The 26,507-nt window shown below is 49.3% G+C and overlaps 1 protein-coding gene across 2 annotated transcripts in view; it reads right to left on the bottom strand.

Annotated features, from left to right (window-relative positions):
• Positions 1 to 3,646: 3,646 nt before the first annotated feature.
• Positions 3,647 to 26,507, bottom strand: part of LOC141171543 (membrane-spanning 4-domains subfamily A member 4A-like) — a 104,255-nt gene continuing 81,394 nt past the window's right edge. For both annotated transcript variants that reach the window (XM_073655224.1, XM_073655223.1), the window contains 3 exons: positions 6,661 to 6,822; positions 5,914 to 6,033; positions 3,647 to 3,994 (listed from right to left, as the gene is read on the bottom strand). In XM_073655224.1, coding sequence (XP_073511325.1) covers positions 3,887 to 3,994; positions 5,914 to 6,033; positions 6,661 to 6,822 — 390 coding nt within the window. In that variant the 3' untranslated portion in view covers positions 3,647 to 3,886. The remainder of the gene's footprint in view (positions 3,995 to 5,913; positions 6,034 to 6,660; positions 6,823 to 26,507) is intronic.

A 26,507-nucleotide genomic window follows, 5' to 3' on the forward strand; every position in this document is an offset into this window, starting at 1 on the left:
CATGTTCTGTACTGTCCCTACTCCTAAGTTAAGTGCACCAAGTTACATTAGGCATTGTCAATACACTACTCACACAGCAGCATCAGTACCTATAACACTCTATGCATTTTACATTATACCATAAAAACAAAATGCAGCCACATATTCATATTCACACTACAATTATTGCCTTCAGGGAAGATATATAACAGTACCTGTCACACCCTTACAAGTGAATGGATTCATTGGGGGTTTTATCCAAATCACTTATTTTGTAGATTTAGATGGAAACCCCGATGCAAGTGCTCAGCGTAGAGTACAGGATAAATGTGAACTGATCCAAAATGTTCTGTACCCAAAAATGCCACCAATAAAAGCTTCTACTCAACTCACAAAAAACAAGTCCACACTCAGGTTCGTCATCTGTTTACAGAAATATAGGGGGCTTTTATATTAATGGTAGCAGAAAGGCTCTGGAAAAGTGATATGGCACCAGCCTAAAGAAATCCAGCAAAATCTGCGATACCTAATCCAAATGCCCCCCTCCTGAGCCCCACAGTATGCCTAAACTTAGTGTTTGGAATTATTGTAGCGTGGAGAGCCCACTTAATTTACGGGGTGCGTGTCTCCAGAAGCACAAGCTGGCACAAAGTTCAGTCAATACAATACACTGAACACTCTTCTGGCACTTATGGGCTTTCCAAACTATTCTAGAAAAGTCTTTGCTCCAAAAGTCAAATAGTGCTCCTACTCTCCCGAGTCTCCCTATTTGACCAAACAATACCGTACAGCACTTATGGGACATTGCTGCCTTCAAGAGAAATTGTATAACAAATTGTGTGGTCATTTTTACCTATTTCCCCTTGTGAAAATGTAAAATCTGAAGCGCAAACAACATTCTAGTGGTAAAAATGTATTTATTTTTTCTTTACCACCCAATCATATTACATGTGTTTCACAAAATGTTATGTCAATATGCTCTCTGCACCACTAGATGATTGCATTGAGATGTGTAGTTTGTAAAATGGGGTCACTTATGGAGGGTCCTGCTTTCTTGACACCTCAGAAGCTCTGCCAATGTGACAGGGTTCCTGCTAACCATTTCAGGCAAATCTGCACTTCGATATAGAGCTCCTTCCCTTCTAAGCTTTGCATTCTGCCTGAAAAGTAGTTTTCGCTACACATGGGGTATTGCTTTACTCAGTTGAAATTGCACAACAAATTTAAAAGGTCCATTTTCTCCTATTAGGCCTTTTGAAAATTAAAAGTTTTGGGCTAATACAACATTTTAGTGAAAAAAATTAATTTTTCATTTTCACAGCCCAATGTTATATAATTCTGTGAAATACCTATGGGTTGAAAATGATCACTACACCCCTAGAGGAATTCTGTGAGAAGTGTCGTTTCCAAAAAGGGGTCACTTGTGGGGGTTTCTACTGTTTAGAAACCTCGGTGGCTCTTCAAATGCGATATGGCATCCACAATATATTCCAGACAATTTTGCACTCCAAAAATCAAATGGCACTCCTTCCCTTCAGAGTCCTGCCGTGTACCCAAACAAGAGTATGTGAACACATATGAGATATCTCTGTACTCAGGAGAAATTGCACAACAAATTATGTGGTCCATTTTCTCCTGTTAACCTTGTGAAAATTAAAAATTTGGGGCTAAAGCAACATATTTGTGTGAAAAATGTATTTTTCCATTTTGATTGCTCAGCGTTATAAAATTCTGTGAAACACTTGTTAGGTACCTTGTAAGCACCTTTGCTCACCGCACCTCTAGATAAATTCCTTGAGGGGTGTAGTTTAAAAAAAATTTCACATCTTTTGTGAAAATTAAAACTTTAGGGTTAAAGCAACATTTTTGTCGGAAAAATTTAATTATATTTTTTTTCCTTGCACATTGCTTTAATTCCTGTGAAGCACCTAAAGAGTTAATAAACCTCTTTAATGTGGTTTTGAGCACTTTGAAATGTGCATTTTTTTTAAATGGTATCACTTTTGGGTATTTTTTGTCACATAGGTCCCTCAGAGTCACTTCAAATGTGATGTGGTCCCTAAAAAATTCATTTTGTAAATTTTGTTGGAAAAATTAAAAAATTGCTGTTTAACCCCTCTAAAATTATGTTTCAAATATGATGCTGATGTGAAGAAGACATGTGGAAAATGTTATTTATTAACTACATATTAGTATGACTATCTGTTTTAAGGGCATAAAAATTAAAAGTTTGAAAATTGCTAATTTTTCAAAATTTTCATCAAATTTCCAATTTTTGCAAATCATGTCAACCTAAGTTAATCAATAAACTGTATTTCACATCAGTATTAGTAAGCCAAAACCAGGAGTGGGTAAAAAATGCAGAAGTGGTGACATGTTTCTTCTTCACTTTTCTTCTGATTGTTCCACTAGTGATTTTAGCTTATAAATACTGATGTAAAATACTGACCAAATACTGAATGTGTGAACGTGGCCTAAGAGTTAGGATATTCGCCTGTGCTAGTGTGTGTCAGTGATATGGAAGTTACAGTACCTGTTGGGATTAATAAGCATCTATGTACAACTTTGCAACTTTGTGGAAGATATTGGTGCAACATAGGCAATAAAAATATAAAATAATTGTATTTGTAGGCATGAAATGAGAATATGCCATGTAAAATAACTGGATGTGAAAAAGTTTTTACCGGCAATTAGATTCACATATAACACTTAATACTATATAAAATGATTAAAAAATATATAAAAAAAGTGTGCAGCCAAAAGTAGTATCAATATATATTTATTGAGGAAAAATACAGACAATAAAGACAAATGTTTAAATAAGGGGGAACACTAGAGGGCGACAAACACAGCAGAAGGAAATGAAGACAAAGAATGAAGTAATGGAATAAACAAAGCACCAAAGGCAAGCGTATAGAGGCTAAAAACACCTGATTAACTAGAAAAACCTACAAAAAATGTGCGCAGCCAGAAGTATCAATATAAATTTATTGAGAAAAATATAGACAATAGATAAAAGACAAATGTTTAAAATAGGGGGATATATATATATTTTTGTTCCATGTTAGCCAGTAGATAGAAAATATTAAAATTTGAGAGTTCTCGGTGATTGATACCTTTTAATGGCGAACTGCAATGGGGGAAATAACACTAGAGGGCGACAAACACAGCAGGGGGAAATGATGAATAAAATGAATACAATCAATATCTATGCAAGAACATCAAGTAAGGAGAATATTAAACAGATGAGAGAAAAAGGGGGAAAATGACAATTGACCAAAGAACAGTTATGTGCAGCAAAATAAATGAATAAGACTGACTTTTGACTTCTCATTCATTTATTTTTATTATATATGCGGCTTTATTTACTGACATCAGTCTTACTCATTTACTTTGCTGCACATAACTGTTTGTTGGTCAGTTGTCATTTTCCCCCTCTTTCTCTCATCTATTTAATATTCTTCTTATTTGGTGTTCTTATATACATATTGATTGTACTCATTTTACTCACCATTTCCCCCTGCTGTGTTTGTCGCCCTCTAGTGTTCCCCCTATATTAAACATTTGTCTTTTATCTATTGTTTGTATTTTTCTCAATAAATTTAAACTGATACTTTTTTTTGCAGGTTTTTCTAGTTAATCAGGTGTTTTTAGCCTCTATACGCTTGCCTTTGGTACTTCGTTTATTCCATTACTTCATTCTTTGTATTCATTATTTATTTATCATTCTTTTGCACCAATTGTTTGTCTGCTGCCCTTTTTGCTTATATAAAATAATAGTATTTGATTGACTGTTTGAAAAATGATACATTACTAGAAAATTTATAAAATCACAGGTTTCATATCAGGATCGGATCATTGATTTGTTTTCTTGTTGCTGTTAATGGTTCGTCATCGACTCGTGATTTCATATCTGTGACTTTAAGGCAGACGTCAATGCTGCTGGGGAGTCAGGAGGACAATCTTTGGTGGTATCGGGTACATTCAAAGATGGGGTTTGATAGATGACTACAACCTAAAATAAAATATGTATTTACTGCATGATTGAAGACTATGCCGTCATCTATATAAAATCGATACAATCTTTTCCTGAATTTCTTTGAATTACAGCATGATGTCTAGCTTTTGAGGATCTATTAGTCTACTTCACTTTGTCCGGCAGGTGCTATTTAAGTGATTTCTTGATTGAGAACAGGTGTGGCAGTAATCAGGCCTGTGTGTGGCTAGGGAAATTGAAGTCAGCTTCCCAAAGATGTGATAAACTACAGTTAATTTATGTTTTAAGGGGGAAGGGCAATCACCTTTTCACACAGGGCCCTGTAGGGTTGGATTTCTTTTTCCCTTAATAATAAAGACCTTCATTTAAAAACTGCATTTTGTGTTTACTTCTGTTATCTTTGTCTAATATTTAAATTTGTTTTGTGATCTGAAACATGTGTGACAAACATGCAAAAGAATAAGAAATCAGGAAGGGGGCAAACATTTTCCTACACCATTGTGTATTATATATAAAATATATATATATATATATATATATATATATATATATATATATATATATATATATATAATTTGTTAAAGAAACACACTCCTCAACAACGAAATAGCATCACCAAGAAGGAAATGTCATGGAGATATTGGAAGTGACAGGATGGATAGACATGTTAATGATATTCTAATGATGAAAAAGCGCCAAGTACAGAAATCCTGGTACTTGCAGCCTTGTCATGATATCAGTGACGTTATTAATGATTGTTTGTGGAATGTTCTGCCACAGTGTATGCACTTGGGCAAATCATCAAGATCCTCTGCTGCCAGCTCCTGTGCAATTGCCGACCAATGACATCCCAGATGTTTGCATAAGGAATAGCCAGCAGCAGATCTTTATGACTTGCACATCTATTATATATACTATTATTTATAATGTGTTTCTCATGTCTTTGATTTTACTCCTGAGTTGATGGGTATATTCTATCCATACAATTTTTTAACAACTAATTGATTAATTAACACACATATTTGTAATCTATTTTTGGAGTGTGGGAGGAACCAGAGAACCCGGAGGAAACCCTCACAAACATGGGGGAGAACATTCAAAATCCTTGCAGATGTTGTTGTTGGTGGGATTCAAACCCAGGACCTCAGAGCTGCAAGGCTGCAGTGCTAATCAATCACTGGATCTGAAATGTAGATGACTCCACAGTATATAGTATACTAAAATATATTCACAAAGGTTTGTTTATATATGTCATGTAAGCTGTCACATATTTCATTGTTTGCCCAAGTGGTGTCCAAAGAAAGTACTGTCACATAGTATTATTAGCCCAAATATAGCTTAAACTGCAATGCTTTTGCTCAAACATAGTAATGCATATTCAATGACAATCCTAAAATCCTATTTACCCAGGATTAATGCAGAAGATCCAAAGAATGCCCCTAACGCGCGTTTCGCATTTCTAGCTTCCTCAGAGGGATGGCATTTAGGTTGGAACTGTGGCTATTTATACCTGTGATGTTACTTCAGCGTGGAGTGTTGCTCCATGCATCTAAACTGGTCCATGATCCCTGATCCCCACTTTCAGTGAAAACCTGTGGATTCACTTTGCATTCTGTTGAAACAGCCTACTCAATTGCATGGCCTATAAGTTTCCTTACACTGGCATGTCAGGCAAATCACTCTGCACAAGAAGAGAGGTTACCCCTTAGACCACAGTCTATTGAAAGAAACAGGAGATGGAAAAGTTTGTAAGTGTCACTAAATATGGCTCCATATCGTAGGAGAGCATGGTGAATCATAGCAATTTGACCTTTTGGAGAGCTCTGCCCTCATTCACACAGCAATCTCTTGCACATCACCTGTATCTTTGCAGTCACCTTTTGGGATTGATGAAACTTTTTTGGTAGATACAATAGATAATAGAATTGATACTGTACCGTTTCATTAAAAGACGATCGGCAGACAGTTTTGCACCCAAACACACTTGTTGATATGGTAATGCAAAACATCATCAGGAAAAGCATTAAGGTAAAGAAAGTAATGCCAATTAACAAGCTCTGAAAAGAAAAAAAAAGTACAATTTATAAAAAAAAATAGAATGTAATTACTTTTGCGTTAAAGACAGTTAAAGTCCAGTTAGGACTTTAAACAAAGTACAATAAGTTACAGATTTAAAGGTTCTATCCACAAATATTGTTTTATTACTTCATTAAAACTAAAATAAAAAAAAGGAAATAGCTATCAATATTTGGGTTCAAATTCTCTACAGCTTAGATGCAGATCTATGAACTGTTTTGTCTGTTAGTGCCTCCATTCCCATTGCTTTATAATTCTGAGTGTGTGTTTGCAAGAAGAAGGGAGCAAATGAAGAGGCGATGACTACATGGGCAGACTACATTAGGAATCGCGTTTTTCATCTGGACGTCACATAAAAACAAGCAGCACAACATTGATTTTTAGTTGAAGGAAGTCAAAGATGAAGCCTTGGGTAAAGATAGAGATTATTTAAGATGATGAGTGCATTTAGTGAAGGCGGTTGTGCACGGCCAATGGATAAAGATGGCCCTGTTTTTCGAAGACATTATTTTCTGGACTCATACAACCGCTTTAAGTGATATTTCTCATAACTGCATACGGACAGGTTTCTATAGTCTCTATTTAAAGCGAATTAAATAGATTCTTACCTCGAGTCTAAAGGCTCCTATGCATTGCAAATCGTTATTATAATGTGCACAATATAATGAGCGCAGGTAGTAGGGACGGAATAACAGATCAAGTATAGCAAGTATTATTCCACAAGCTGCAGCAAGAGTGCTGAAAATGTTCATCACCAAGCCTGACTTTACCTGGAACACAAAATCACAAAAATGACTTAATGGAGTTGTCTGATTAAAAAAAAATGTTTTCAAGTACCTTATGGTGCAATTAAGAGTAATAGGGGCAGTCACATGAAGACAACCTGTGTCCATATTTTTTTTATTATGGCCTATAGCAGTGCCCGAGGTGGCACTCAGAGCCCTCTCTGTGGGCACGCACGCCAGGCCCGCCGCCCGCAAGCCGCTCAGCTCCCATGTTTAAATGCATTTGCTTCTTTTAGATGAGAATACATTTGAACAGTGCTGTGCCAGGACTGAGGCAGAGGAGCACCTGTCAGCCCCAGGTCCGATGTGCAACAGTATGATGACGTCATTCAGCTACTGACCTCATCACACTGCTGCCTGTGCCGGGGCCACAGCGCAGAGGAGCAGAGACAATGCGCTGAGCACAGGCGCTGGTGAGAGCTCCAGCAGGAGCCAAGCATTAAATGTATTAAAGTGAAAGGGGGCACAGTTTGGCTAGAGGCAGTGTGTGGGGATGGGGGGCTGCTTTATTCAGAGGGGCAGTGTGTGTGTCTGTGTGTGTATTTTGCAGAGGAAGTGTGTGTGTGTGTGTATATATACAGTACAGACCACCTTTTGCTTTGATGACTGCTTTGCACACTCTTGGCATTCACTTTTTTGTTAAGTATATAATTCCACATGTGTTAATTCATAGTTTTGATGCCTTCAGTGTGAATGTACAATTTTCATAGTCATGAAAATACAGAAAAATCTTCAAATGAGAAGATGTGTCCAAACTTTTGGTCTGTACTGTATTTGTATATGTAATTTGCAAAGGAATGGTGTGTGTGTGTATATATTTTGCAGAATAGTGTGTGTGTATTTTGCAGAAGAACTGTGTGTCTGTATATATATTTGCAGAGGAGCAGAGTGTGTGTGTGTGTATGTATATATATTTTACAGAGGAATAGTGTGTGTATATGTATTTTGTAGAGGGATGGTGGGTGTGTGTGTGCAGGGCCGGCATCAGCGCAAAGGGGGGCCCACTTGTCGTTGGGACCTGGGCCGCTCCGCAGCAGCTCTGCAGGGCTGCTGGTACTGCTTGATTGCTGACACTTAAATAGACGTGGCCACGCGCAGTGTGGCTGTGTCTGCTAGTGATAGCGCAGCCACGGGCGATACACAAGCAAAATTAAAGGTGCAGTGCCAGACCGGCTACATCATTACTAGCAGACACAGCACACTGAGTGCGGCCATGTCTATTTAAGTGATGGCAGTCAAGCATCGTGCACTCCACAGCCACAGGTCACAGGAACTGGACAGGAGACAAGCCAGGGGCAGCTGAACGAGGCTTGTTGCCAGAGTCACCATATTAAAAAAATGTATGTATCTGCGTACTGTCTGTGCGAGCGCATGTCTGCGCGTGTGGCACCCCAGGAGTCCGGTTGCCACAGTGGCATTGCCTCCCTCATAAGGGGTGATGCCATGCCTGGAAGCAAGGAGGGGTCCCCTAGTCAGGTATACTAGCATGCAACACTTTCCTGGCTCCAGACCAGCAAGGGGAGCTCCTCCCCTTAGCAACTGGAATCTGGAGGCGGGGTTAGTTAGAGTTAGTGAGAGGAGTTGAAGTCAGGAGAGCGAAGAGGAAAGACCTGGGGAGTGGAGCTGCACGGCAGTTCACCCCAGAGAAGAGTGCAGAAGAACCGGACACAGGAGTCCGAGGTTGTGGGGCACTGAAGGCCCAGCAGCAGAAACCGGAGGGCAGGAGACTGCAGGTCTCCTGGCCCCATCAGATGCCCGGAGGCTCAGCAGCACATAGGGCCCAGCACCGCCACATGGGAGCGACACTCCAGGAAGGCCCGAGCTGCCTGCCATACGGGTGAGCACAAAGACGTTTTACTCAGGGACGAGGGCCGCAGCACAGCTATAAGCAGCAGGGCCAATGAGATTAGCGCAGAGGGAAGGCCTACAACTTCACCTGGCGAGGTGGATTCCCAACTTGCTTCCAGGCCGCCCGGACCTCTACTATTAGATAGTACCTGTGCCCCAGTCTGCCTAACCACCGCAAGTAAAGATAAGAGGAAACTGCTATTAAGTTGTGGACTGGTCATTATCTGCGCCATCACCTGCGCCATCACCTGCACTACACTGCACAGCAACATCTATAACATCACCACTTACCGCCCTGGAGCTAAGCTGTACCTGTGGAGAGCTGAACCAACTCTGCTGCATCATCATCAGCTACAGAGGATCTGCACCGCAGCGGCGGCCCCATATAGCCGCATACCACAGGTGGCGTCACGAACATTATATATAAAAACTTCATTCCCTTTTCTTTATTCCCCTTTTATTGACCGCCCTGGGTCATGGAGCGGGTCACTGCCACTGTGACATCCCCCAGCATTGACCGGCCCGGCTACCGAGTACCCCACGGCCCAGGGGGCACATCAACTTGGCGTCACGAACAGGATTCATGAAGCCCGGTATAACCGGGTCCTGTGTGCCACAGAGACTGTGTATAACTGTATAAACCGCAGCCATTACTGTAGCACATACGGAGTTAATGATATGTGGGGTGTCCCATTGTGGGCGGAGCCTCAGAATCAGCGCCAAAATATGCCCCTCCCACTTGAATAGAATTGAATATCAGAATTGTCTGTCACTCAGGCTGAAAGGTGCCAGCCTTCCCCTTTGCATCAGACTGAGGGGGGAGATTGTCGCCTCCCCCTGCAGAGGGATGTGTGATCCCATCCATCCATCCATCCCAGCAGCTGCAGCTCTGTGTGATCTCATCCATCTAGCTGCTGCAGCTCTATGCTCTGTGATCCCATCCACCCAGCTGCAGCAGCTCTGTGAATACAATACAAGTGTGAGAAGCTGTGCAGCTAGAGTGTAACATACCTGGCGGCGTCCTTGCATAGTGGTCCATCTCCCACTGTGCAAGAGCGCGCACTTGATTTCCAGTCCAGACTGCCACTCTGGCTTCTTTCCATACTGTCTGCTTTGCTCTGCTCTGGCTGCTTAGGGCGACGCCCGCCGAACTTCCTGTTTATTGTAGCTGCTGCAGACACACCCCTAATGCGTCCTCAGCCTATTGCTGTCTGTCAACTGGTATTTAAACCAGCTCCTCCTTGGAATCCATGCCTGAGCATCTTGTTCTGTCAGTTGGCTTCTAGTCACTGATGTGCCAGGTCCTGTCTATGTTTCCTGCCTTGCCGTATCAGTTCCCGTGTCTGAACTGTGTCCTGTCTGTGTACTCTAGTCAGCTGTCTTTCTGCCTTTCCTAGAGGCTGTATTTCCAGGCCCGTGTGAACACGCTCTTAGCCTGTTCCTTCTGCCCTCTAGGGGCCGCATACCTAGATCTGTTGTCTGTGTCTTTTCCCAGTGTCTGTTCCTGCCCTAACTATCTTCCAGCCTGTTTCCCTTTTCTCTCTATGCCCATATCTTCCCTTTTTCTGCAGAGTCTGAACTCGTACCTAATTCCTGCTCGTTGTCACTGTACTTCCGTTTGTGAGTTTGTGGTCCACTCGCTACTTCACTGCAAGTACCCTGTGGGTATCTGGTTCTGCCTTTCCCTTCCAGTCTGTTCCGTGTGAACAGAGCCCTGTCCCCTCTGCCCTGCCTTGCTCGCTGCTCCGGCGGTTTCGCTCTGCTCTGACCCTTTGCTCACTGCTCCGGCAGTCTAGCTCTGCTCTGACCTTTTGCTCACTGCTCCGGCAGACTCGCTCTGCTCTGACCCTTTGCTCACTGCTCCGGCAGTCTCGCTCTGCTCTGACCCTTTGCTCACTGCTCCGGCAGTCTCGCTCTGCTCTGACCCTTTGCTCACTGCTCTGGCAGTCTCGCTCTGCTCTGACCCTTTGCTCACTGCTCCAGCAGTCTCGCTCTGCTCTGACCCTTTGCTCACTGCTCCAGCAGTCTCGCTCTGCTCTGACCCTTTGCTCACTGCTCCGGCAGTCTCGCTCTGCTCTGACCCTTTGCTCACTGCTCCGGCAGTCTCGCTCTGCTCTGACCCTTTGCTCACTGCTCCAGCAGTCTCACTCTGCTCTGACCCTTTGCTCACTGCTCCGGCAGTCTCGCTCTGCTCTGACCCTTTGCTCACTGCTCCGGCAGTCTCGCTCTGCTCTGACCCTTTGCTCACTGCTCCGGAAGTGTCGTCCTGCTCCACTCTTGCTCACCATTCCAGGCGGCCTCGTCCTGCTCTACTCTCGCTCACCGCTCCAGGCGGTTTCGTCTTGCTCTGCTTTTGCTCACCGCTCCGGGCGGCCTCACTCTGCTGTGTTAGTCCACCGCATCTGCGGTTCTATTCCTGAGTCCCAGTCTGTACTGGGACCTATCCACTCTGTGCTCCAACCTGTCGTACCTGCCAGTACCTCCCTGCCTGCATACCAGTCGTGCTTACCAGCATCCACCTGCCTGCATACTGGCCGTACCTGTCAGTACCTCCCTGTGTGCATACCAGTCGTGCTTGCCAGCATCCACCCGTCTGTGTGCCAGCCTAACCTGCCTGTTCCTGTATTCCCCGGTGTGGGTCAACAGCCATGTCCGGGGTCTGACCTGGAGTAGCACCTGGTCCCTCTGCTCGGTTCCTCCTTGGTGCACTGGCGTCGTATGCCGTCGTGCGACCTTGGTCGGATCGGGTGAATACTATGTTACGCCCCTCCAGGCATTCACTCTCCGGTACGGTCCAGTGGAATCACTACATATACACGCACACGCCAGTCAGTCCGGGCGCGTGCATTACAAAGAGTGCAGCTGTACAGTGACCTGCAGAGCAGCAGACTGGTACGCCAGCAGAAACCCAGGACCTGGCTGAGGTTCACTAGGGGGGAGGAAGATGCCCAACCTGGGAGAGGGTTAAGCTGCGGGCACGGCCGCCGCCGCTGTCATGCCATTATCGATGCCATATATACCGGGGGCGGCATGGTTGCCCCAGTACTCAGGGGAGTCGCACACCCTGAGCGACTTTGAAGAGAGACTGCGCAGTTTGTTTAAAGTGTACCCCCTGTCTGAGGAGCAAAAAGTTAGCATCCTCATAGGCCAGCTAATCGGTGCAGCCCAGAGAGAGGTGAAGTCCTGGCCGCGCAGGGACAAAGGCACTGCTAAGGAAGTACTGGCTCGGTTGAAAGATACCTTTGACTCCCGTGTGGCACCCCAGGAGACTGGTTGCGACAGTGGCATTGCCTCCCTCACAAGGGTGTGATGCCATACCTGGAAGCAAGGAGGGGTCCCCTAATCAGGTTTTGCTAGCATGCAACACTATCTTGGCTCCAGACCAGCAAGGGGAGCTCCTCCCATTAGCAACTGGGATCTGGAGGTGGGGTTAGTTAGTGTGAGGAGAGCAGAGAGGAGTTGAAGTCAGGACATCAACAAGGAAAGACCTAGGGAGTGGAGCTGCACGACAGTTCACCCCAGAGGGAAGCGCAGAAGAACTGGACACAAGAGTCCGAGGTTGTGGGGCACTGAAAGTCCAGCAGCAGAAACCGGAGGGCAGGAGACTGCAGGTCTCCTGGCCCCATCAGACGCCCGGAGGCTCAGCAGCAAATAGGGCCCAGCACCGCCATGTGGGAGTGACACCCCAGGAAGGCCCGAGCTGTCTGCCATACAGGTGAGCAAAACGACGTTTTACTCAGGGACGAGGGCTATACGCAGTAGGGCCAAAGAGGTAGCGCAAAGGGAAGGACTACAACTCCACCCGGCTAGGTGGATCTCCCAACTTGCTTCCAGGCCGCCCGGACCTCTACTACCAGCTAGTACCCGTGCCCCGGTCTGCCTAACCAACGAAGTAAAGATAAGAATAAACCGCCATTAAGTTGTGGACTGATTATTAACTGCGCCATCCTCTGCACTACACCATAACAGCAACGTCTACACTGCCCTGGAGCTAAGCTCTACCTGTGGAGAGCTAAACCAACTCTGCTGCATTAACAACAGCTCCAGAGGACCTGCTCCGCAGCGGCGGCTCCCTTTAGCCGCATACCACAGGTGGCGTCACGAACTGTATATAAGAACTTTAATTCCCCTGTAAATATTCCCCTGTAAATATCCCCTTTTTACTGACTGCCCTGGGTCACGGACCGGGTCAGCGCCACTGTGACATCTCCCCTAGCAATGACCGGCCCGGCACCGAGTACCCCACGGCGCAGGGGGCGCGTCATCTTGGTGTCACGAACAGGATTCACGTAGCCCGGTATAACCGGGTCCTGTGTGCCATAGACTGTACTGAACTGTGTTATCACTTCACGTCATTTGCCATCAGCCGAGGGGAAGCAGGAGGCCCCGATCCGGAACCGCCGGGTAAGAGATCCTTCTGCCTGCAAAGCAGCATACTGGTACGTCAGCAGACGCCCAGGACCTGGCTGAGGTTCACTAGGGGGGAGGAGGATGCCCAACCGAGGAGAGGATTTAGCTGTGGCCGCCGCCACTGTAATGCCGTTATCAATGCCATATATACCAGGGGCGGCGTGGTTGCCCCAGTACTCAGGGGAGTCACACACCCTGAACGACTTTGAGAAGAGACTGCGCAGTTTGTTTAAAGTGTACCCCCTGTCTGAGGAGCAAAAAGTTAGCATCCTCATATGCCAGCTAATCGGTGCAGCCCAGAGAGAGGTGAAGTCCTGGCCAGGCAGGGACAAAGGCACTGTCAAGGAAATACTGGCCTGGCTGAAGGATACCTTTGACACCCGTGTGGCACCAAAGGGGTCTGGTTGCCACAGTAATAGAAATATTACGTCTGGGAGCAAGTGGGAGGTTTCTCTGGTCAGGAGCCCTTAAGCATGCAACACTTCCTGCCCAGACCTGGGAGGGGAGGAATCTGCCCTTATAAACTGGGTCTGGGGCGGGATTAGTCAGTCAGAGCCTGGAGAGTGAAAGTTACAGCTAGGAGCTCTGTAGGAGCAGGAGCTGAGTGCCAGGGACTGGAAGCAGATATATTGCTCGTCCTGGCTGAAGAGACTACAACCGGACAACGGAGTCCGAGGCCGCAAGGATCTTCAAGTCCAGCAGCAGAAACCAGCCGGCAGGGGATTCCAGGTCCTCTGGCCATAGAAGCCCAGAGGCTCAGTCACAAGGAAGGGACCAGCACCGCCATCGAGGAGCGGAGGCTAACAGAAGGCCCCAAGTTACCAGCCATACGGGTGAGCACCACACGGTATACTCAGGGACGTGGGCTACTTCTACCCGCTTACAGCAAGGTAGCCAGAAAGAGTGCAGATAGGCGGGGAGGCCTACAACTCCAGGGGAACTCCTGTTTGCTCGCAGACTGACCAGGCCCCTTATGCTAGCCAGTACTCCCGGGAGGGTCTGCCTTAATATCACCAGTAAAGACCCTGAACTGCACTGCAAAGACTCTGAGTCGTTCCTGCTTCATCGCCGCACCAGCACTACTAGTGCTGGGACTCCCGTGCACTATCACCCTCACCATCAACTACACTGCCCTGGGGCTGCACTCTTCCCGTGGGGAGTCACACTACCTAAGCTGCATACACCATCAGCCCCAGTGGTCTGCCTTGCAGCGGCGGTCCGCACTGACCGCACTCCACGGGTGGCGTAGTCGGACAATTAACCTAAAACCCATAAAAGACTGCCACTGGTTTGACCACCCTGAGCCACGGGACTGGGTCGCCGCCACTGAGACTATAACCCCCAGAGACCCAGCTCCGGGTATCCCACACACGTCCACACTAGGCCCAGGGGGCGCGTCAACTTTGGCGTAGTCGGCAGGATTTCGTGCCCGCAACCACCGGGTACTGTGCGCCTTCAAAAGACTGTCATACCTGCGGTGGTGAAGGTCGCCACCATCTTCAGCCGGTTCCCGCCATCTGCAGCCGTTCCCCGCCATCGGAGCCGTTTCCCGCCATCCGCAGTCGTTTTCCCGCCATCGGATGCCAACTTCAGGACGCAGCGCGGGAAGAAGAGGGGCATTGACGCCGAAAGCGCGCGAGACCTGAAGCTCCGCCCTACGCACCGACGCTGCGCAAGGTCCTGGAAGGGAGAGAGAGCGACGTTGACGTCACCAGAGCGCGACGCAAGGTTCTCCTCCACCCTGACGATCGTCTGCGGAGCCGCGGCCTACGGAGAAGAAGCAACAGAAGGTAGGCCACACTTAACTAGGGGGGAGGAAGATGACGGATACGGAGGGACCCTCTACCACCAGCGCGGCCGCTGCCGCAGTAATGCCATTTACAATGCCCTATATCCCCGGAGCGGCCTGGCTGCCCCAGTACTCAGGGGAGTCGCATACCCTAAGCGACTTTAAAGAGAGACTGTACAGCCTGTTTAAGGTGTACTCCCTGACAGAGGGACAAAAAGTGAGCATATTGGTAGGCCAGCTAACCGGGGCAGCCCAATGTGAAGTAAAGTCCTGGTCAGTCCGGGACAAGGAGACTGTAAAAGAGATCTTAACCCGTCTGAGGGACACTTTTGACACCCGCACCTCAGCAGAGATCAAAATGAAATTTTATGGGTGCAAGCAGCGGGCCCAAGACAGTATAAGAGACTATGCTTTGAACTTGCAAGAGGCCCTGGGAGCCATTAAACAGGCAGACCCTGACAGTGTGCGGAATGCAGATGAACTGTTAACTGAGCAATTCATTGAGGGTCTGCTGTCCAACGCCCACCGAACCCAGTTACGTGCAATGGCCTTGCAGAACCCTGGTTTAGACTTTGCAAAGTTCAAAGACAGGGCCATCCGGGTGCTCCGAGAACTGGCACCGGGTAGCGCTGTAACCCACCGGCGCCCTGCTATTACCTATCACCAGGAGGCGGCGCCCTTGTCTACAGAGTCTGTAGGAGCTGGTGCGCAGGCTTTGGATAACAACCCGGCTACAGATCTGCACCATCAGGTCCAAGAGTTAACCAAAAGCGTAGCCGCGCTAACCAGAACTGTGCAGTCTTTACAGGTTTCCCCTCCAGGAAAGATCCAGCTGGCATCCGGACCGGAGGACGTCCGGTAGAGGAGGATCCCAACGTCCAGAGGAAGACCCAGCGACAGATACAACGAGGACGGACAACCCATCTGCCGCCGCTGCAATCAACCCGGACACATGGCAAGGTACTGTCATTTAAACGGGCACAACCTGGGGTAGAGGGCCAACCCCCAGGCATAAGATCATCAGGCCCATCGAACTGGCGTGATAAATACGTAGGGGGACGTCCGGTCTTGCCTGTGGTACTGGATGGCATTCCTATGAGTGCCCTACTGGACACTGGGTCACAAGTGACTACCATCCCGTACGTGCTCTTTAAGCGGTACTGGAATGACTCGGACATAACCCGCTACCCAGATGACGGGCACTGATGAAACGGCAACAAGTGGAACTATCTGGTGATGAGATAGGTAGTGTGAGAATGTGTGACCCGTTCCCTATTGCCATGCCCCCGAAAAGTGAGATGATGATCTGGTGCCGGGCAGCTATTGGTCTAAGAGGTAGAGACTACCAAGCAATGGTAGAACCCGTCTACTCAGACAGTAGGCCCACCATTTTGACAGCATGGGGGGTGGTTGATGTACGCCATGGGAGGGTGCCCGTCCGCAATATAAATATCGGGGAGAGAGACGTATACCTGCCCCGGTATGCCACGCTAGCTAAATTGTTCACCATAAACCAAAATTCTGTAAGGGCCGTGGAACCCTTGCCTCCATCTCAACCAGAGGAAGGTAACGGCTCTAAGAAACAAATGGAGGACTGGTGTCAGCAACTGCATGTGGGTACTGACTCCACTCCCTCACACCAAAAACAGGGAGTCTACCGGGTGGTTCAGGAGTACGAAAGAGTCTTTAGTAAACACCCGCTAGACTTCGGGCGAGTAAAGGGGGTAGAACATCACATCCCCACAGGAGACCATCCGCCCATAAAGGAAAGATACCGACCTGTACCCCCTGCACACTATCAGCATGCAAAGGGGATGTTGCGAGACATGAAGGAGGCTGGGGTAATCAGGGACAGCTGTAGCCCCTGGGCAGCTCCATTAGTTCTAGTGAAAAAGAAGGACAACACAATGAGAATGTGTGTAGACTACATAAAGGTCAACCGTATCACACACAAAGATGCGTACCAGTTACCTAGAATAGAAGAATCTTTAGCTGCATTAAAATCTGCTAACTTCTTCTCCACTTTGGATCTTACTAGCGGGTACTGGCAGGTTCCTGTAGCAGAGGCAGACAAGGAGAAGACTGCATTCACCACCCCGATGGGTCTCAGTGAATTCAACTGTATGCCGTTCGGGCCCTGCAACGCACCAGGAACCTTCCAGTGGTTGATGGAATGCTGTCTGGGACACCGGAATTTCGAGACGGTCCTATTATACCTGGACGATGTCATTGTCTATTCCAAAACCTACGAGGACCATCTGAAACACCTGGCGGAAGTGTTTGACTCCCTGGCAAGCTACGGCCTAAAGGTGAAACCCTCCAAGTGTCACCTCCTGAAACCAAAGATGCAGTACCTGGGACACGTGGTGAGTGCTGACGCAGTGGCTACCGACCCTGATAAGATCACCGTGATTAAAAACTGGCCAAGACCCACCAGCATAAAGGAAGTGCGGCAGTTCTCGGGTTGGTAGGTGTAGCGTCGGCGTCCCTGCCTCCTGCTAGGCAGGGACGCTGTTCCCCTCACCTCTCCGCTCCGTGCCCGGCGTCTTCCTCCCGCTCTGCTGGCAGCGCGCGCTCCTTCCCGGCCACTGTGCTTAGGGCGCGCGCGCACTCCCCCTCTCTTAAAGGGGCCGCGCGCGCCGTCCTAAGGAGTCCCCGGCCAATGGCCGGAGGACCTCTCCATATATAAGGCACCTCCTCCAAAATGGAGGTGCCCGAGCAATGTTGTTGCATAGCCTATCACTCTGCTTCAGCCCTCAGGTCCCGTTGCCAGATACCTGCCAGTTACCTGCCAGTTTCCTGTTTGATACCTGCCTGATACGTGTCTATCTGCTGACATTCCTGCGGTCTGACAGTCTGCCTACCAGCCCTGCCAGTCTGTCTATGGATCCGTCTGCCCGCTCACCTGGGAGCGCTCACCTGCTACCTGCCCGCTAGCCTACCTGGAGGCTCTGCCGTCACGTGCTGTGACCACCTGCCCGTCCAGAGACTCTTACCCGCTCACCTGGGAGCGCTCACCTGCTACCTGCCCGCTAGCCTACCTGGAGGCTCTGCCGTCACATGCTGTGACCACCTGCCTGTCCAGAGACTCTTACCCGCTCACCTGGGAGCGCTCACCTGCTACCTGCTTGCTAGCCTACCTGGAGGCTCTGCCGTCATGTGCTGTGACCACCTGCCCGTCCAGAGACTCTTGCCCGCTCACCTGGGAGCGTCCATCTGCTACCTGCCTGTTAGCCTACCTGGAGGCTCTGCCGTCACTTGCTGTGACCACCTGCCTGTCCAGAGACTCTCGCCCGCTCACCTGGGAGCGTCCACCTGCTACCTGCCTGCTAGCCTACCTGGAGGCTCAGCCGTCACTTGCTGTGACCACCTGTCTGTCCAGAGACTCTGCCCCGCTCACCTGGGAGCGTCCACCTGCTACCTGCCTGCTAGCCTGCCTGGAGGCTTAGCCGTCACTTGCCGTGACCACCCGTCTGTCAAGAGACTGTCCCCGTCACTTGCTGTGACCACCCGCCTGTCGAGAGACTGTCCCCGTCACTTGCCGTGACCTCCTGACCTCTTACCCAGAGACTGTCCCCGTCATTAGCCGTGACTGCCTGCCCGCCTTCCCTGGGAGTCACCCGCTTCCTTACAAGGACTGCCCCTTTGTATAGTTGCTCAGAGGTTCCACCTCCCAGACCCGTTACAGTAGGCTACTACCGAAGATTCATTCCCGGTTTCACCAAAATGGCAGCCCCTATGCAGGACCTCCTGATAGGTCAATCCCGGAAGGCCAAAAACCAGAAGCCGCCCTTCAGGTGGGAAAAGCTGGAAGATGAGTCCTTCTGCCAGCTGAAGATGGCCCTCACGGGGGATGAAATCCTGGCGTACCCTGACTACAGCCAGCCCTTTATCCTCCACACGGACGCGAGCAACATCGGGCTAGGAGCCGTACTGTCCCAGATCCAGCAGGGGAAAGAACGGGTAATCGCTTACGCCAGCCGAAAACTACGGCCCACAGAGAGAAACCCTGAGAATTATAGCTCATTCAAGCTAGAGTTCCTGGCAGTGGTGTGGGCAGTGACCGAACGTTTCAAGCATTACCTTGCCTCTTCCAAGTTCACCGTGTACACGGACAACAACCCATTGACACACCTGGATACTGCAAGACTTGGTGCCGTGGAGCAGAGATGGATGGCCCGCCTGTCCAACTATGAATTCACCATCAAATACCGGGCGGGACGCTCAAATGCCAACGTGGATGCCCTGCCCAGAATGCCAAACTTGCCGGACGTAGGGGAAGATCCAGAAGAACTGGAAGAAGTTGAACTCCCTGCGTTCCACCGTCATGGGATTACCTCTGCTACGTTCAATCCCTTACCCCACTACAGCTGGGCAGAGACACAAGACAGTGATCCAGCAGTCCATCTGGTGAAGGAAATGCTGACACAGGCTGATGCCCGTCTTGACCCAGACGCTCCGGAAGAGACCAAGCAACTGTGGAAGGAGAAAAGCAGGCTGTTTCTTTACAAGGAGAAGCTGTGCCGGAGAATGGTCAACTCTCGAACACATGAGCTGACCTGGCAGGTAGTGATCCCAAGACGAGACGCGGCTATGGTTCTGGAGGCGTACCACGACGGAGCAGGACACTTCAGATGGAAAAAGCTGGAGTTCTTGTTGCGTGAACGGTTCTACTGGGTAGGCATGAGAGGAGCCATCGAGAGGTGGTGAAGAGACTGTGGCCCGTGCAACCTAAGAAGAAGGGACCGTGCCAGCCAGAGGAGTCCCCTGCAGCCCATCATCACCAGGCAGCCACTGGAACTGGTAGTCCTGGACCATGTGAAACTGGCTCCAAGCAAATCTGGGTACGTCTACGCCCTCACCATCGTAGATCACTACTCCCGGTTCCTGGTGGTGGTCCCTGTCAAGGACTTAACGGCTCAAACAGCAGCCAGGGTCTTCCAGCTGCACTTCTGCCGTCCACACGGGTATCGGGAGCAAGTGTTGACGGACCAAGGACCAGCCTTCGAAGTGGAGGTCTTCCAGGAGTTCTGCAACCTGTATGGCTGCAGGAAGATAAGAACAACGCCCTATCACCCTCAGACCAACGGACTATGTGAGAAAATGAACCAGGTGGTGATAGACTTGCTAAAAACGTTGCCCCTGGAAGAACGCAGTCTGTGGCCTGAAAAACTGCCTGATTTGGTGGACTTGTACAATCACATCCCCGTAGGCTCCACCAACTGTACCCCGGCTTACCTAATGAGAGCTGACCTGGTAAGCTGCCTATGGACCTGGATATTGGAGTCCTGACACCTGAGGACACCTCGCCAGAGGCAGACTGGGATACAGAACGGCAGCAGCAGTATCGGAAAGTACAGGAGAGCGTCGAGCGAAGTCTGTCTCAAGCAAGAGAAAGGCAAGAGAAGGCTTATAACCAGCATGCTCCCGCTGTTCCCCTGGTACCTGGAGAGCAGGAGAAAGAGGCGGCTCCACAAATTGGACGACCAGTGGGAGAAGGACCCGTACACCGTACTGCCCTCAAGCCATGAAAACCCAAAAGTGTGTGTCATCAGTAAGGATGGAGGAGAGACCACAGCCATTGTCTCCAGAGACCACCTGAAAAAGTGTCCCGAGCAGCTGCAAAGCCCTGACGAAGATCAAGAAAACCCTCAACCCGCAGAGGAAAGGGAAGAAATGATCAGTACCATACTCGGAGACTTTCCCCGGTCCTGGACTCAAATCAACAACACAGTCGTGGTACCCGTCCTCACCTTTCTCCAGCCAGCCCCTCAAGAGCCTACAGAAGAACAGGGAGTGTCAGAAGAGCAGCCGGCCCAGGAGGCAGAAGAATCCATACCAGCAGACCAGGAGAATCAACCCTCTGCTAGTAGTGAGTCTGCCGTGCCCCTAGTAAGCCAAAGAGTACGCAGAAAGCTGCCAGACCTACCCGCAACACCTTCTACACCCTGTAGTGCAGAGCCAGATAGTGGGTTACGTAGGTCCACCAGGAGCACTAGAGGACAAATGCCCGCTCGCTGGAGAATCTAAAATGTAATCTGTAAATTGCAAATGTTGAAAATAGTTTATGTTTTTGTTGCCTGTGTATTGATTACTTTTCTCTAATTACCCTGCAGGTTTATTTGGACTGACAGGTTATGGACGCTGAATAACCGTAACTACATTGTAGATAGTTGCACCTTGGTGCCTCTTGCGAAGATGGCCGCGGAAGAGAAAACCTGTCTGGCGTGGCCTCCTTTTGGCCCAAAGTAGCTAGCCTCAGCCTTGCAGCCATGCCCAGGGCCAACGCTTGGGGTTTTCTTTGGACAGGTCCCCCTACTCTGTGCCAAGACTTCACCTTGTTGGGTGACATGGACACCCGGTTACGGACCCGCCGTAACGTCTAAAGACTAAAGCTTCTTGTATATATGTGGTTGTATTATTGTTATACCCTGTATTTGTGTTTTCTTGAAAATGTGTTTAGTCCCGGAGTACTAAAATTTACTAGGGGGGAATGTGGCACCCCAGGGGTCTGGTTACCACAGTAATAGAAATATTACGTCTGGGAGCAAGTGGGAGGTTTCTCTGGTCAGGAGCCCTTAAGCATGCAACACTTCCTGCCCAGACCTGGGAGGGGAGGAATCTGCCCTTATAAACTGGGTCTGGGGCGAGATTACTCAGTCAGAGCCTGGAGAGGGAAAGTTACAGCTAGGAGCTCTGTAGGAGCAGGAGCTGAGTGCCAGGGACTGGAAGCAGATATATTGCTCGTCCTGGCTGAAGAGACTACAACCGGACAACGGAGTCCGAGGCAAGGTAGCCAGAAAGAGTGCAGATAGGCGGGGAGGCCTACAACTCCATCTGACCAGGGGAACTCCTGTTTGCTCGCAGACTGACCAGGCCCCTTATGCTAGCCAGTACTCCCGGGAGGGTCTGCCTTAATATCACCAGTAAAGACCCTGAACTGCACTGCAAAGACTCTGAGTCATTCCTGCTTCATCGCCGCACCAGCACTACTAGTGCTGGGACTCCCGTGCACTATCACCCTCACCATCAACTACACTGCCCTGGGGCTGCACTCTTCCCGTGGGGAGTCACACTACCTAAGCTGCATACACCATCAGCCCCAGCGGTCTGCCTTTCAGCGGCGGTCTGCACTGACCGCACTCCACGGGTGGCGTAGTCGGACAATTAACCTAAAACCCATAAAAGACTGCCACTGGTTTGACCACCCTGAGCCACGGGACTGGGTCGCCGCCACGGAGACTACAACCCCCAGAGACCTGTCTCCGGGTATCCCACACACGTCCACACTAGGCCCAGGGGGCGCGTCACCCGCACCGCTGCAGAAATTAAAATGAAGTTCTACGGGTGCAAACAAAGGGTGCAGGACAGTGTACGGGACTATGCTCTAAACCTGCAGGAGGCACTGCGGGCCATTGAACAGGTGGACCCCGACAGTGTGCGAGACGAGGACAGATTGCTAGCTGAGCAGTTTATTGAGGGGCTCCTGTCTAACGCTCACCGGACACAGCTGCGCATTATGGCTTTGCAAAACCCTGATCTGGACTTCGCGCAATTTAAAGACCGAGCCATCTGGGTGCTGCGAGAATCAACCCCAGGCGGCACTGCATCCCTCCGGCGTCTAGCTATCACATACCACCAGGAGGTGGCGTCCTTTCTCCCAGCACCTGTGGAGGCTGACGCGCAGACTCTAGACAATCACCCGTCTGCAGACCTACGTCTTCAGGTCCAGGAGCTGACCAAAAATGTGGCTACCCTAACTAAAACCGTTAAGGGCATGCAAGTGCCTCCAAAGGAAAATATCCAGCTGGCTTCCAGTCCAGATGACGTCCCGTGGCGACGACAGAGAAGAATTCCACCGACCAGAGGTAGGAACAGCGATCGCTACGACCAGGACGGACAACCCATCTGCCGCCTCTGTCAAAAGGTGGGGCACTACGCAAGATTCTGTAATTTAAATGAGCAACCCCTGGGATAAAGGGCCAACCCCCAGAAGTAAGACGACCAGGCCCACAAAGCTGGCGAGACAAGTACGTGGGAAGACGGCCGGTCCTACCTGTTGTGCTTGATGGCATCCCGATGAACGCACTGCTGGACACTGCATCTGGACATTACCCGCAGTCCAGATGAACATCTTAACATCTATGCCAGCAATGGTCAGCCCCTGCCTCAGGTGGGGTATAAAGAGGTGACCATAAAAGTTGGCCGAGTAGAATTGCCATCACAAGGAATGATTATTGTTGATATTGATCGCCGAGAAAGTCATCCTATGATAACTATAGGCACCAATGTGATAGAGATTTATCTTGGGGAAATTATTCTTTTGTTGCAACAGGTCGCAGAGACTGCCAGTTCCAGTCAGCAGAGAGTGCTGCAGAAGGAAATCAGACCCCTGATGAAAAGACAACAGGTAGAGCTGTCTGGTGGAGAAGTTGGCAGTGTCAGGATGAGTGATCCATTCCCCATTGCAATGCCCCCCTAGGAATGAAATGTTAATATGGTGTCGGGCAGTAATCGGTCTCAGGGGTCAAGATTATCAGGCCCTGGTAGAACCTGTGTACTCTGATAGTAGGCCCACCATCTTGACAGCCAGGGGGGTAGTCGATGTCCGCAAGGGGAGAGTACCGATACGCATCCTGAATTGTGGGGAGAAAGAGGTCCAGTTACCCCGGTATGCCATTCTTGCTAATCTGTTCACTGTCAGTAACAATGCAATAAAAGCAGTGGAACCCTTGCTTCCATCCAAACCGGTGGAGGATAACGGCTCCAAGGGGCAGATGGAGGATTGGTGTCAGAAGCTACAAGTGGGCACTGACTCCACCCCTTTGCACCAAAAGCATGGAGTATACCGGGTGGTTCAAGAATATGAGCGAGTCTTCAGCAAACACGCACTAGACTTTGGGCAGGTAAAAGGGGTCCAACATCATATCCCCACAAGAGATCATCCACCCATTAAAGAGAGGTACCGGCCTGTACCCCCAGCTCACTATCAATGTGCCAAAGGAATGTTACGGGAGATGAAGGAGGCTGGGGTGATCAGAGATAGTTGTAGCCCCTGGGCAGCTCCATTAGTTCTCGTTAGAAAGAAGGATGGTACAATGAGGATGTGTGTTGATTAAAGGCAGATTAACCCCATTACACATAAGGACGCCTACCCATTACCCAAGATTGAGGAATCATTAGCTGCACTAAGATCTGCTAATTATTTCTCCACTTTGGATCTCACCAGTGGGTACTGGCAGGTTCCTGTGGCAGAGGCGGACAGAGAAAAGACCACGTTTAGAACACCAATGGGCCTCAGCGAGTTCAACTGCATGCCATTCGAGCTCTGCAATGCCCCAGGAACCTTCCAGCGGTTAATGGAGTGTTAGGACACAAAAACTTCGAAACAGTCCTGCTGTACCTAGACGACGTAATTGTCTACTCAAAGACATATGAAGACCACTTGGAGCACTGGGCCGAGGTGTTCGAAGCCCTATCTGGTTATGGCCTGAAAGTAAAACCGTCCAAGTGCCACCTGTTGAAGCCCAAGGTGCTGTATCTAGGTCATGTGGTAAGCGCCGAAGGTGTAGCACCAGACCCTGAAAAAGTCACCGTGACCAAGACCCTCCACTATCAAGGAAGTGCGGCAGTTCCTTGTGCTGGTAGGCTACTACAGGAGATTTATCAAGGGTTTCACCAAGATAGCGGCACCCATGAAGGACCTGTTAGTGGGCCAGTCCAAGAAGGCCAAGAACTCGAAACCTCCGTTCAAATGGGGTAAACCAGAAGACGAATCTTTCACTCAAATGAAAATGGCTCTTACTGGAGACGAAGTCCTGGCCTACTCCGACTATGGCCAACCCTTTATACTTCATACGGATGCCAGCAACGTGGGATTGGGAGCGGTGCTGTCCCAGGTACAGCAGGGCAGAGAAAGAGTGATTGCCTATGCCAGCAGGAAGCTCCGTCCCACCGAAAGGAACCCCGACAACTATAGTTCCTTTAAGTTGGAGTTTCTAGCCATAGTCTGGGCTGTAACAGAGCGCTTCAAACACTACCTCGCCTCCTCCAGATTTACAGTCTTCACGGATAACAACCCGCTGACGCACCTGGAGACTGTGAAGCTTGGTGCCCTAGAACAACGATGGATGGCCCGACTGTCTAACTACGAGTTTACCATCAAGGCATAAAAACACTAATGCTGATGTGCTGTCCAGGATGCCCAACTTGCCAGAGGGGGGAGAAGACCCGGAAGAGCTGGAGGAGATAGGGCTACCCGCTTTCCATTGTCACGGGGTGACCCAGTGCTCCCGCTGTGTGAGGGACAAGCGCTCCGCCAACAGAGAGGCCATGTTCAACCCATTGCCCCACCATGGATGGGTAGAGACGCAGGATAGCGACCCGGCTGTCCGCCTGGTAAAGGAGTTGGTGACACAAGATGACTCGCACCCTGATCCAGATGCTCCACAGGAGAACCAACAGTTGTGGAAGGAGAAGGGCAAGCTGTTTATCTACGATGGAAAGCTGGGTCGAAGAAGCATCAACTCCCGGACACACTAACTGGTCTGGCAGGTGGTAGTCCCAAGGCGGGATGCGCCAATGGTCTTAGAAGTGTACCACGATGGAGCAGGACACTTCAGGAGGAAGAAGTTGGAAGTCCTGCTACGTGAGCGATTCTACTGGGTTGGCATGAGGAAAGCAATCGAGAGATGGTGTCGAGAATGTGGTCCATGCAACCTGAGACGAAAAGACCGTGACAGCCAGAGGGCTCCCCTGCAGCCCATAATCACCAAACAACCATTTGAACTGGTAGCCTTGGACCACGTGAAGCTAGCCCCAAGCCGGTCAGGCTATGTCTACGCTCTCACCATAGTAGACCACTACTCCCGGTTCTTGGTAGTAGTGCCAGTGAAAGACCAGACGGCTCAGACAGCAGCCAAAGCATTCCAACAGCACTTTTGTCACCCGCACGGTTACCCTGAACGAGTGCTTACCGACCAAGGTCTAGCCTTTGAAGCAGAAGTGTTTCAAGAATTCTTTAACTTGTACGGCTGCAAGAATATAAGGACGACGCCGTATCATCCCCAGACTAATGGGTTGTGTGAGAAGATGAACCAGGTGGTAATAGACCTGTGTAAGACGTTGTCCCTTGAAGAACGCAGCCTGTGGTGAGATTAGTTACTGGATTTGGTGGACCTATATAACCACATCCCGGTGAACTCCACCAACTGTACCCCCGCTTTCCTGATGAAAGCAATACCTGGTAAGCTACCCATGGACTTAGACATGGGAGTTTTAACACCAGATACGACATCACTAGATGCGGATTGGGATACCGAGTGGCAGCAACAATAACGCAAGGTGCAAGAGTGTGTTGAGAAAAGTTTGTCCCAGACGAGACAGAAGCAAGAGAAAACTTATAATCAGCACGCACCTGCCGTTCCCTTATCACCTGGAGAACAGGTACTTAAGAGGAAAAGAAGAGTCCATAAATTAGATGACCAGTGGCAGGTTGAGCCATACACCGTCCTACCCTCGATTTACGATAACACCAAAGTGTGCCTCATCAGAAAAGATGGAGGGGAAACTTCAGCGGCAGTCTCAAGAGACCACTTGAAGATATGCCCTGAACAGTTGAAAT

This window comes from Phyllobates terribilis, unplaced genomic scaffold (genome assembly GCF_046119375.1).
Source record: "Phyllobates terribilis strain yellow unplaced genomic scaffold, ASM4611937v1 Scaffold_12__6_contigs__length_324123572, whole genome shotgun sequence".
NCBI lineage: Eukaryota > Metazoa > Chordata > Amphibia > Anura > Dendrobatidae > Phyllobates > Phyllobates terribilis.